At 38.8% G+C, this 13,349-nt stretch overlaps 1 protein-coding gene across 1 annotated transcript in view; it reads right to left on the bottom strand.

Moving 5' to 3' along the window:
* The window catches only part of LOC136876061 (glucose-induced degradation protein 4 homolog), a 54,518-nt gene that overhangs the window by 37,126 nt on the left and 4,043 nt on the right, over nt 1–13,349 (bottom strand). Inside the window, exon 2 of the mRNA XM_067149695.2 lies at nt 1,634–1,801. Within this exon, the coding sequence (XP_067005796.1) occupies nt 1,634–1,801 (168 nt within the window). The remainder of the gene's footprint in view (nt 1–1,633; nt 1,802–13,349) is intronic.

Below are 13,349 nucleotides of genomic sequence, written 5' to 3' on the forward strand. Positions count from 1 at the left end.
ATATACAAACCACTTATTATAATAACCATAGACCCAATATAAATCCTGAAAAAAGTATATCTATAAACATGACAGGTTACATCACAACAACACAGACATGTCTTAGGACAGGACTAAGATTGGGGAAAGTTTGAAAAATGGAAAACCAAGATAAACCATCCTGAGGGCTACCAACAGTGGGATTCGAACCTATTATCTCCACAATGCAAGCTGACGTTTCTCCAGCAAGTGCAACTGCCAACTTAGGAACACGATACCACAACTCTGAATAAATGGGAAATGGTAGTAACATTGAGTTTACACTTTGCGATAATCTTCAAGAGATGAGTATTGCAAATACTTGCTTCATAAACATTCAAAGTTAGGTACAGTCCGACAATACAAAGATCTCTTCAGAGATCTCTTAGTTGGTTATGAAAACTTATCTTATCAGTGAAAGCGAGTTTTATAGGTTACTGCACCATTTTACCCAAATTATGTAGCTCTCCAAATGAAGATACATACACTTTTCACCTCATTCATTTACTGTTATACCAAAATAAGAGTGAAGTATTATGGACAGAATGTATAGAATTCGATTTCCTTATCTCCTTAAAAACCGTAGGTGGTTACATGTAATTTTAAAGAACAAAACAATATTGCTTTAGATATTTGCAGAATAAAATAAGTAATGGAGACGAATAAGCAAGTGACAAATCAAATACGATACAGAAGAATAGAAACATTGAAAGGGACATATATATATATATATATAATAGGATAGACTCAATGACAAGTCAGCAATATAATTATTATTATTATTATTTTTTTTTTTGGCCTTTTGTTTTACATCACACTAACAGACAGGTCTTGTAGTGATGATGGGATAGGAAAGGGCTAGAAAGGAAGTGACCATGGCCTTAAGGTACAGCCTCAGCATTTTCCTAGTGTGAAAATGAGAAACCATAGAGAATCATCTTCAAGGTTGCTGGCAGTGGAGTTCAAAACCCACTACCTCCAGAATGCAGACAGACAGCTGCTTGACCGGAACTACATAGGTAACTCGCTCTGCTGCTATTTTCCAGTATTGAGGCAGCTTTCTTCTCATTGTACCCCCTCCTGTTGAAGCTGAGAAGCAAAAAACACAAGATTGCAGGGAAGAATTTCTTTTAAGAATTTCCTTTACGTCGCACCAACACAGATAGGCTTTATGGCGATGATGGGATAGGAAAGACTTAGGAGTGGGAAGGAAGCAACCGTGGCGTTAAGGGACAGCCCCAACTTTTGCCTGGTGTGAACATTGGAAACCACAGAAAACCACCTTCAGGGTTGCCGACAGTGGGGTTCGAAGCCACTATCTCCTGAATGCAAGAAAACTACACGACCCAAACCGTACAGCCACTTGCTCGGTGTAAGAATGAGAATAAGAACCGAGACTGATGAGAAGAGAGCCTATTTATGTGAAGACGACAGTGTGTGAAAATGTGAAAACAGTCCTTGACTCTTCTTCCTGGCACTGACCTGACATGGTGTTTAATGTATTATGTGGTCCTATTCATGTTTCTATCTTTCATAAGATGGCTGAATGAAAGTAAATGATTTAAACACCATATGCCAATGCAAACAACCATACTTCATTGTATAATTAACTTACCCAATGTTTTTTATCAACATCTTCATCTGCATCCCATTTTCGCGTCAGAAATGGATACTTTTTGCTTATGATTTCTCCATCAAAAAATGTTGTTAGCGTTGGAAATTCTTCGGTTAGACCTTTAATCTTCAGGTAGCCACACAGGTAAGAATTTTCTTCATCAACATGCTGAAAAGAGAAAAGATAACTATAATGAAGTCTAAATGTAAAAACAAACTACTAATATCTGCGGAAGAGTATGCAGCTCCTGTCCGGCAAGGATCTGTTCACACAAACCAAATTAACGTTCCGATAAATTAAACAGACCACATTAGCATAGGATGCCTTAAACTGACACCAGTTCAGAAACTATCCCCTTATGGGAATCACACCTAATGATTGTACAAAGGAAAGTAATAACTGATGTGGCATGTAGTAGGTGGTAGTGGTAATTTTAGTGTTAAGAGGAAGTGATGAAGTGAATGCTTTGGTATTTGCTAGGAAAAGAAGAAAAGGAAGTACAAAGGAGACTGGACATGTGGAATGAAAATCTGAGAGTTAGGAATGGTAATTAGTAAAAAGAAAACTGTAGTCATGCACTGTGGAAAAGAGAAAAAGAGAAGTCAAGTGAACATAGAACGGTTAGAGAATGTAGAACAGTTTACATATCTGGGTAGCATTATTAATGGAAATAATGAAATCAACACTGAAATTAATAACAGACTAAGTAAAGGTACATTTTATCAAGTCAGAGAGTTTTTTTAAGGGATGACAAAGTACCCAAGAGAACAAAATGAACATTATATAAACATTTTATACTAATTGTAACATACGGACTACAAACACTGTTAACTAATAAGAGACAAGATAGTAAGATCCAAGCAGTAAAAATGAATTTTTTAAGAACATTTGTTAAAAAGACAAGAAGAGATAGAATTCAAAATATTAAAATCAGAGAAGAGCTAAATATAGAACCGTTAGTACAGAAGATACAGAAAGCAAGATTGAGATGGTTCGGACATGTAAAAAGTTGGGAAAGGAACGGGTAGCAAGAAGGGAATTGGAGAGAGAAGTTAAGGGAAAGACCAGCTGGAAGACCGAGAAGAAGGTGGATGGATCATATTTGGAAGGACATTAGAGTAGCTGGATTGGATGTGGCGGAAGTGATGGAGCAAGAAAAGGGGAAGGACAGAAAGGAGTGGAGGAGGCTTGTTAACCACACCCGGGCAACTGGAGTGGGTCAATGATGATGATGAAGTACAACTAGGTAATCATCCTCTCTGAACAACTTAAATGGAAACTTCTTAATTCTCAATCCTAAGATTGGTTGGCAGCAATTCGTCTTCTCCACTCTTCTCTGTAATCCGCTAATCTCTTCATTTCCACATACGAGCATGTTCTTACGTCATCTCTGATCTTTCTTGAATATTGCAGTCTAGGTCTTCCTCTTTTACCTTGAATCATTCCTTCCACGACATTAACTATGAAACAAAATTGAAAATAAAAACTATTTCTCAACAAAGGAATTTAAAAATGAATTAAAAATAATAAAATAATTGTTTTAGCCGAACAGGATGCAAACACACATCAAACGGAAATGCCAGCTGACTTTTAATTGCTCTCAGCTTGTTGGGAGTTTGTATAGCTAGTCACCAGGGAACGGATTTATATGTAAATACATATCTCTTTAGGAAGCTAAAATTAATTATATTTTGCATCATCTTTACGAATCATGGCGTGTGGAGTTGAAAAGTGGAGTATTCATTTTCCATATTTTTCCATATTTTGGAGTTTAGCACATATATTCCTTATTCTTCGTCATTAAAGTCAATATAGTCCATATTTCGGCTAAAAAGTAATTATATTGAATCAGCAGTCCTCTCAATAATGGAGAAATAAATTAAAAATCTATATTTGAAAAATTCATATTTTAACTGGTGTGCAGGTCATTATCACGCCTGTCCACGTCTGGGCTGATAAAATAATCAGATAAGCGGTGCGAAGAAAGAGAGAGGTTGAGCCCAGAAGTAGTGGAGATCAGCCGGTCAATACCGTGACTATCTGAATCACACTTACAGCACTGATAAGCTACATTTCATAACATCGACTGTGTCTGTGCCATAATTACGTAACTAGGGAAATCTCATTCATCGACGATGTGCTAGTGGTTTCCGAATTAGTTTGTAATTCGGGCATTCCCTTTAATTGCTTCATAACTCCATCTAGTTCACTACCAGTCATTCACAGTTTGAATTAGCAGTGAGACGGATCATAGTGTTCTTGTACGTTCAGTGTGTGCAATTGTATATTGATATTCATTGAAGATTGTTACAATATGCCTAAAGTAGCTCAGTCAACCAGTTTAAAATTTAAAAGTTACGTATCAGAATTTAAAGAAGATGGTTTATCAACTGACAGTAAGATATTATTTTGTAATTTGTGTCATTGTACAGTGATATCTACTCAAAGGTTCCTTGTGTAACAGCACGTTTCAACCAGTAAACACCAGGCTAACAAACAAGGAGATTCCAAGCAGAGACAGTTGTTTCTGACACAACCAGAAATTTCCAGTGTAACATCCGAGTTCAACACCGATCTCTGCCGTGCTCTCATCTCTGCTGACATACCTCTCTTCAAAATGAATAATCAGTGCTTCATAAATATACTAAACGATCCATCCCGGATGAGTCAACATTCAGAAAAACGTACTGTTCAGCCATATACGATGAAACCATTTGGAAGGTAAGGTAAGAGATTAAATACGGTCCAATTTGGGTTTCCACTGATGAGACAAAAGACAAAGAAGGCAGGCTAATTGGCAACGTAATCATTGGTTTGTTAAGCGAAGATTATTGTAAACGGATTCTCTTACACTGTGATGTTCTAGAAAAGTGCGATAACAAAACTATAGCAAAACTGTTCAATGAGGCTATGGGTATCCTCTGGCCACAGGGCGTTAAGTATAATAAAGTGTTACTTTTAATTAGCGATGCCGCACCTTATATGATAAAAGCCGGAGAAGCATTATGTGTTGTATAACATGTGTAGCACATGCCTTTCATCGTGTGGCAGAAGTGGTAAGAGCCAGTTACCCCAAAGTAGATTTATTGATTTCCTCAGTGAAATTTTTTTTTTCAAAGCCCACAGAAGAGTTCATCTTTTGAAAGAAATGTTACCCAGAGATTCCATTGCCGCCTAAGCCGATTCTAACTAGGTGGGGTACGTGGCTGCAAGCGGTTGAATATTATGTTGAATATATAGACTGTATTAAGAACGTTCTGCATGCCATGGACTCTGAAGATGCAGCCTCAATTGAAGCCGCTAAAACAGTTGCCTGCGATACAAGTGTGAGAAATGTTACATTCAGCATAATTTTTCAAACATCACAAAAACACTGAAAAGGCTCCAAAACTCACACCTCCCACTTTCTGAAAGCTGTGAAATTGTGAATAAAACTGTGGAACAACTAAATCGTGGTACAGGTAAAGTTGCAGATGTAGCAAACATGAAGATGGCCACTGTACTTTCAAAGAACCCTGGATATGAAGAAAAGATAAAGGTTGCTGCAATGCCGTGTGGAGATTTAAGTGTAAAATTAACATTGGATTTAACCCCAGCAGATATTGTGAAGTTGAATTATGCCCCCATTACCTCTTCCGATGTTGAACACAGTTTCAGTCAATATAAATCTGTCATTAGAGATAATAGGAGAAGATTCACTATCCAGCACTTAAAAGAATATTTTGTAATCCATTGTTTTGGTAACAGAGAATAAAAGATTGTGTGTTCTTCAAATATATTAAAATGAGAAGTGCAACATTATGTTGCATGTAGATCTACTTTGTTTAGCTCCTTTGAACTTTGATATTAAATAGAAATTAATGTTATATGTGTAATTTGAAGTCCATATATAATTCCATAGACTATTTCAATAAAAATAACTAAATATATATGTACATATTTCAATAATTATTAGTACATATAAATCCGTTCCCTGCTAGTCACTCAACTCCCAGGTCACCTAGATGGTTTGATGAAGCCGAGAACAAATATCTCTAGCAGGTACATTCATAGGTCTAGATCAGAGGTGCTCACTCTGGGCATTCCGTCCCATGGATGCTCAGCGCTGTAAGCGGGCAGGCAGGCAGCCATGCTATTCAACCACAGTGACACTGTGGTTACGTCACAGGCCATGAAAGTTGGGGAAGTTCTCCCAGTCAGTCTCAATCACTGCGGCGATACCCCGAGTTTGAAATGGAGGCAGAAAATAATGAAAGGAGGGCAGAAATCCATGTCATTTTCAATTTACGTTGTAAGAAATAAGTTATTTACGTTCATTGTCACTTTGTAGATTCCTGTGGTACTCCATTTTCTTGGATGCAATACTGAGAATTTGCATTCCATACAGAGACTCAAAAGAGCTGGAGGGACATAAGATTCTCAATAAAAGTTGGTGAATTTCCCCAGAACCCCCAGTGGTGTAGTGTGGAGATAAACCCATACCGCTAGATTTGCCATAAGCACTTTCCAAGTCCAAAAACATGGCGCGACTAGGTGTTCCTCCCAGAGAAAGCGCTCCCCAATCTAAACAGATAAGTGGTGGCACATTGATGAGAGTGAAAACTATACCAGTAGTTAGTCAACAGACCTTTCTTCTAAGGCTCAATGGCCTCTTTTTAACATCGCACTGCCTTATTACATAAAATCAACTTCATAGTCCGCATCGCACTTTAACAGATTCACAAGTAAGTATTTTTTATTTTCCACCTTGTCGATAAATTAGTTGCTTAAGGCAACTTATTAGTTAGAAGTGGTACAAAAGCATTGATACTTTGTCAATATAGGAATTTTTCATCTAAACAGTGTTATGTGGCAGAAAGACGTTAATATACAAAACATGTACCACTTTTAACTAATAAGTTGCCTTAAGCAACTAATGTATCGACAAGGTGGAAAATAAAAAATACTTCATTGTGAATCTGCACTGTCTTATGGCAACGGCGGGATAGGAAAGGCCTAGGAGTGGGAAAGAAGCAGCCATGGCCTTTAGTAAGGTATTAAGTAGTGTGAAAATGGGAAACCATGGAAAACCATCTTCAGGGCTACCGACAGTGGGGCTCGAACCCATCAATCAATGGTTCACCATCCCTTAAGATAGCTTACAGATGCCATTTGTAAGGTATATAAGGTATATTGGCTTATACTATCCAGAAGCTCTGTATCCTCAATTGGCTATATGTCTTTTCACGAGAGTTTAATCCTGATGTAAACATGGTATGTCCACACCTCCACCAAAGAAAGAGTTGTGATTTGCTGAACGTGTAGTACCGACCTCCCCCTCGTCAACGTCTCGTATTCGGACGTACAGGGCTGCGCATCGCGTACAACAGTGCGAAGATCTGAACTTCTGAATAAACGACTAAACCTGGATTCTGTTCACTTAGTTTATTGAACACATTCACGATGCACTGCCTATGGTCACTTCTGAGCAGTTTTCGTCTTTTGTGCTTCACTACACTTCATTTCTCTCACTATGAATACTGACTCACTGACTGCTGCTGCAAGATGCAACATCTTATCTCCACGCTGTACAGCTTGGGACTTTCCCCCACTACTAGAAGACTTCCTGTATTACACCATGCCTTGTGCCTCCATTTTTCATTATTTAATCACTATTTTATTAAAACAAAACTATATATATATATATATATATACACCGGTATATATGACAATGACAACCATATTCTAATTTGATTACGTATTCTTCAAAACTCTCTAAATCTAATAAACTGAAATTAATGCGACGTACCACTTTTCTTCGAGCTCACATACAGTCAATGAGTGCAACGGTCGCTTCTCCAATCAAATACGTCCATGTCCACGTGCATAGGCAAGGTGCTCCGCCTATTTGTTTACATCAGGATTAAACTCTCGTAAAAAGCTGTATAGGGAATTTGTATTACAACTTCCACACACCATTAGGTTGGAAACTCTACCTCACTCCATATTCTGTCGAATAGGGTGGGGATCAATTTAAGATTATTAAAATTTTATTAGTCAACCTATTCAATACAAATGATATTTGCAAAGTTAGGACTTACATCCTGTTAAACTAAGGTCTAAAGGGACATGTTTTGCCCTTTAAAAGGGCATCATCAGCCTTTTTACACTCATGCTAAAGGTAAAAATCGGGATCCTGATTGTCGATATAAGAAAAAGTATATAAAAAGAGAATAAAAATTAGAATGAATATCATACGATATGTGCATTCATGAGTTCTTAAATGACAATTAAAAATCATTTTAAATGTTTGCGAAGAAATAAAGAGTTGGTACGGTAATTACATCAGCAATCTTAAAATGATCTTATAAAACTGTACAAACTAGGCCTTGACCAAATAAATAATAAGTCTCACTCGTTCCAAGACCATACAAGCAACAAGTTCATACCGCAAAAACCGAGAACATTCTGCACTATATTTCTTCAATAGTCAATCCACATTCAAAACTACAGCCAACACGTAAGAATGTTCCCATTTAACCATCGGTATACGAGCTGACAAAACCTGTACAGCGGCACTTACTAGTTAACTTCTCACAACTCCTTCAACAAAAATACTGAGACCGTGATCCCACTTCGTAAAATATGAGATTAATGGATTGATTGGACACAACTTTATAATCTACATGTGCCATACTACAGTTTCATTACGACTTTTCAATGAGAGGTTTTATGTTGTCTTGAGTAGCTATTGGATTCTAATTTGCTCTCCATTTAAAATCAGGTTGCTTCCAGCCAAATTTCACGAACCTTGATACGGCAACTTTAGCCATAGACTTTCTTATTATTTATTTGATCAAGGCCTAGTTTGTACAGTTTTCATTTTAAGACTGCTGATGTAATTACCGTACCAACTCTTTATTTCTTCGCAAACATTTTAAATGATTTTTAATTGTCAATTGTCATTTAAGAACTCATGATTGCACATATTGTATAATATTCATTCTAATTTTTATTCTCATTTTATATACTTTTTCTTATATCGACAATCAGGATCCTGATTTTTACCTTTAGCATGAGTGTAAAAAGGCTGATGATGCCCTTTTAAAGGGCGAAACATGTCCCTTTAGACCTTAGTTTAATAGGATGTAAGTCCTAACTTTGCAAATATCATTTGTATTAAATAGGTTGACAAATAAAATTTTAATAATCTTAAATTGATGTACATTAATACGGACCAAATATGAAGTTTGTAACATGTAGGGTGAGGATATCGCTGAGTCATTGGTCACTCAAATGTTTTAGCATTTGATTATGGATTTTGTCCAGCCCCGGAGCCATGTCTCTAAACAGCACAGGTGCAATCTGCAATTCCCGCTCTGAGAAAGGCAAATTGTAGGAAAAGAGAGCAATAGAGACAGATGAGAGGTGATTAGCCTCCGATTCATTCTTAATACATAGAAATGCAGGGTCATATTTCTCACAGCTGGATGTAACCGTGAACGTGACTGTGATCTGCAATGACTGAAGGAATCGCAACTATATCTCCATTAACAGAGATTCTAGGAACTAACGTCGCCCTAGACTCCAACAATACAGCAGAATTTTTTCCATGCTTACGATGGCTGAGTACATGTCCTAATGAAAGACATCCTTTACCCAAGTAGATTTCTTACACTCTCAAATCAAGAAATGGCCTTTATTGCGGAGGTGCTTAAACGTATCATAGGATTCAGACAATAATGCTTTAAAAGCCAGTCGTGGTAACGGTTTGCTGCTGCAATATCGTAGGTTTCCGGAGAGGCATACCGGAGGAAGAAGGTATGGTCGTCGACGCACCCCAGCACCTCATCGGCCATCACCGTGCGTTTTGAAAACTCTGGTCAATTTGCTCGCCAATGTAGCCAGCGCTTCAGTACTTTGGACCGTCTTTAAATTTTGATCTGAAGCAAAGGACCTGTTACATATCACTTGCACACATGCACCAGGCCAACACAAATTTTACTTCATAAAAACAACCCCAAAGTAAACAGCTTCATATTTGACAGAGACTATAGTTGGCTACAGTATAACTTAGGCCGCTATTAGCCGTGGGCGACTAGTGGCGCAACTAGTTGCTCTGGCGAGTCGCGGACCATTGGATCTAATGGAGCCTATTAGCCGCGGGCGACTAGTGGCGCAACTGAGCAACTAGCTGCCGGCCGTCATCTGAGCCGGCAACTGCTCTGGCGACTTTTAGTTGCTCAACTGCGTGACGGGGCATTACAGTAAATGTAGCCTATTAGCCGTGGGCGACTAGTGGCGCAACTAGTCGCCCAATGTACCTCCCCGCGCATACGGAAACGTCACTCAAGTTCGTGTTCTCACACCAGCTTGACGTAATGCGGACGATTGAACGCAACTGAGTCAGCGATCCACCTAACCATTATCTTTCCTCATTACCTTGTTTGGTCTCGTGCTGTGGTAGAGTGAATATTTTACTTATTGTGATAGTTTATTTATTGAACATGGAGACATCAAATAAAGTACAACAGCAAATGAAGGAGATGGCAAAATTATTTGAAAGTCAAATAAATACTGAAGACCATTTTTGAGGTACAATGAAAACCGGTCACTTGGGATTCCAGAACTGAAAGCTTACACTGACAAAATTAAACACTGAATTCTTGGAACAGCATTTTAAAGAACTTTATTCCAGAATTCGAAGCAAAGCCCGTAGGCGAGAAGAATACTCTAGGTGAGTATTATAATTTTTTTTGCTAGTGGCTTTACTTCACACCGACACAGATAGGTCTTAAGGAGACGACGGGATAGGAAAGGGTCACGAGTTGGAAGGAAGCGGCCGTGGCCTTTATTAAGGTACAGCCCCTAAATTTGCCTGGTGTGAAAATGGGAAACCACGGAAAACCATCTTCAGGGCTGCCGACAGTGTTATTCGAACCCACTATCTCCCAGATGCAAGCTCACAGCTGCGCGCTCCTAACCGCACAGCCAACTCGCCCGGTGTGTGAGTGTTATAAAACGTTTACTACTCTTATATGGAAATACAGTATGTAATGCCCATATACATTCTATAATCGTTTACATTTACAAGTACAATTGATCCATTATATGGCTATATTAGTGAATTGCAGCTCAACTGGGAAACACTTGTTTAGTCCTATGTCGTTTCTCGTTATTTCTTCTTTTATGTGGCCAAGCAGTTCGCAAAATGACGACTTAGACATGCGCAGGTAATTGAAAAATTTACTGTCATCCTCATTTAGATCGTCAAACAATGTATAATATAATCCTCTAGTCACCAGAGAAACAAATATAGGATGTTTCCGCACTTTCCTAACCCTTCGGTTTTTCCTCTTTAATAGAAGATCAAGAAGAAGTTCTTCGTAGGACGCCATTCTCTCAGCTGACTATTCCCCGGTATGAACCGAGAAAGTATTCACAAGTTGCGCCACTGATCGCCCAGTACTTAAATCCACTGGCAACTACTGGCGCAACTAGTTGCGCCACTAATCGCCCACGGCTAATAGCGGCCTTAGTTGAATGTACTATTGCGTCAACGAGAGGTCGCGGCAGCCGGTAGGTATGGCACGAGTAGCAGATACTACACTCTTAGTTACAAACATTAGTAGTGACAGACAATGCGAGCTCTTGCGTATTCATTATTAGACTGTTCATTATGCATGCATACATCATCATTATAGACCGTTATGCCTTTCAGCGTTCAGTCTGCAAGCCCCTGCGAATTTACTAAACGTCGCCACTATCCTCTATTTGCAACTAGTGCTCTGGCCTCATTTAGTTCTATATCTCTTATCTTTAAATCGTTCAAAAATGAGTAACCATCGTCGTCTTGGTCTCCCCGTACTCCTCTCACCCTCCATAACAGAGTACATTATTCTAATAGGTAACCTATCCTCATCCATTCGCCTCAAATGACCCCACCACCAAAGCCGGTTTATGCGTACAGCTTCATCCATCAAGTTCATTCCTAACTTAGCCTTTATCTCCTCGTTCCAAGTACCCTCCTGCCATTGTTCCCACCCGTTTGTACCAGCAATCATTCTCGCTACTTTCATGTCTGTTACTTCTAACTTTTTGATAAGATATCCTGAGTCCACCCAGCTTTCACTCCCGTAAAGCAAAGTTGGTCTAAAAACAGACTAATGTAAATATAGTTTCGTCCGGGAGCTGACTTCCTTCTTACAGAACACTTGTTCACAACTGCGAGATCACTGCATTAGCTTTACTACACCTTGATTCAATCTCACTTACTATATTACCATCCTGGGAGAACACACAACCTAAATACTTAAACTTTTCCACTTGTTCCAGCTTTTTATCACCAATCTAACATTCAATTCTGTTGAATTTCTTACCTACTGACATCAATTTAGTCTTCGAGAGGCTAATTTTCATACCATACTCATTGAACCTATTTTCAAATTCCAAGATATTAGCCTGCAGGCTTTCGGCACAATCTGCCATTAATACCAAGTCGTCAGCACAGTCCAGACTGCTTACTACATTTCCACCTAACTGAATCCCTCCCTGCCATTTTATACCTTTCAGCAGATGATCCATGAAAACTACAAACAGCAAAGGTGAAAGATTACATCCTTGTCTAACACCTCTAAGTACTCTGAACCAAGAACTCATTCTACCATCATTTCTCAATGCAGCCCAATTGTCAACATAAATGCCTTTGATTGATTTCAATAATCTACCCTAATTCCATAGTCCCCCAGTATGGCGAACATCTTTTCCCTCGGTACACTGTCGTATGCTTTCTCTAGACCTACGAAACAAACAACTCTCTATTCCTCTCGTAACATTTTTCAATTACCTGGCGCATACTGAAAATCTGATCCTGACAGCCCCTCTGTGGTCTGAAACCACACTGGTTTTAATCCAACTTCCTCTCAACCACTGATCGCACCCTCCCTTCCAAGATGCCAGTGAATACTTTGCCTGCTATACTAATCAATCAGATACCTCGATAATTGTTGCAATCCTTCATGTTCCCTTGCTTATAGATAGGTGCAATTACTGCTTTTGTCCAATCTGAAGGTACCTTACCGACACTCCGTGCTAATCCTACTACTCTATGAAGCCATTTCATCCCTGCCTTCCCACTATACTTCTCCATTTCAGATCAAATTTAATCTATTCCTGTTGCTTTATGACAATGGAGTCCATCATCCTTTCCACTTCCTCAAGCGTAATTTCACCATCATAATTTTCTTCCTCCCCATGAGCTTGGTTGTTCGCGATACCACCATGAAGATTTCCTTTTACGTTGAGAAGATTTTCAAAGTATTCTCTCCACCTGTCCAGTGATTTCCTGGGATCTGTTATGAGTTCACCTGAATTACTCAAAACACTGTTCATTTCCTTTTCCCCTCCCTTCCTAAGATTCTTTATTACTGTCCAGAAAAGTTTCCCCTGCTGCTTGACCTAGACTCTCCAGGTTATTACAAAAATCTTCCCATGACTTTTTGGATTCAACAACTATTTGTTTCGCTTTGTTTCTTTCATCTACATACAATTCCCTGTCTGGTTTGGCCCTTGTTTGGAGTCATTTTCGATAACCTTTTTAACGTTTACAAGTTGCTCTCACTTCCACCAAGATGTTAATTTTTTCCCGTCTTTACACGCAGTCATTCCTAGGCATTCCCTTGCTGTTTCTATTGCAGCATCCCTGTATGCCACCCATCGTCTTTCTACATCCTGAACC

Source organism: Anabrus simplex, chromosome 6, assembly GCF_040414725.1.
Source record: "Anabrus simplex isolate iqAnaSimp1 chromosome 6, ASM4041472v1, whole genome shotgun sequence".
NCBI classification, from domain to species: domain Eukaryota; kingdom Metazoa; phylum Arthropoda; class Insecta; order Orthoptera; family Tettigoniidae; genus Anabrus; species Anabrus simplex.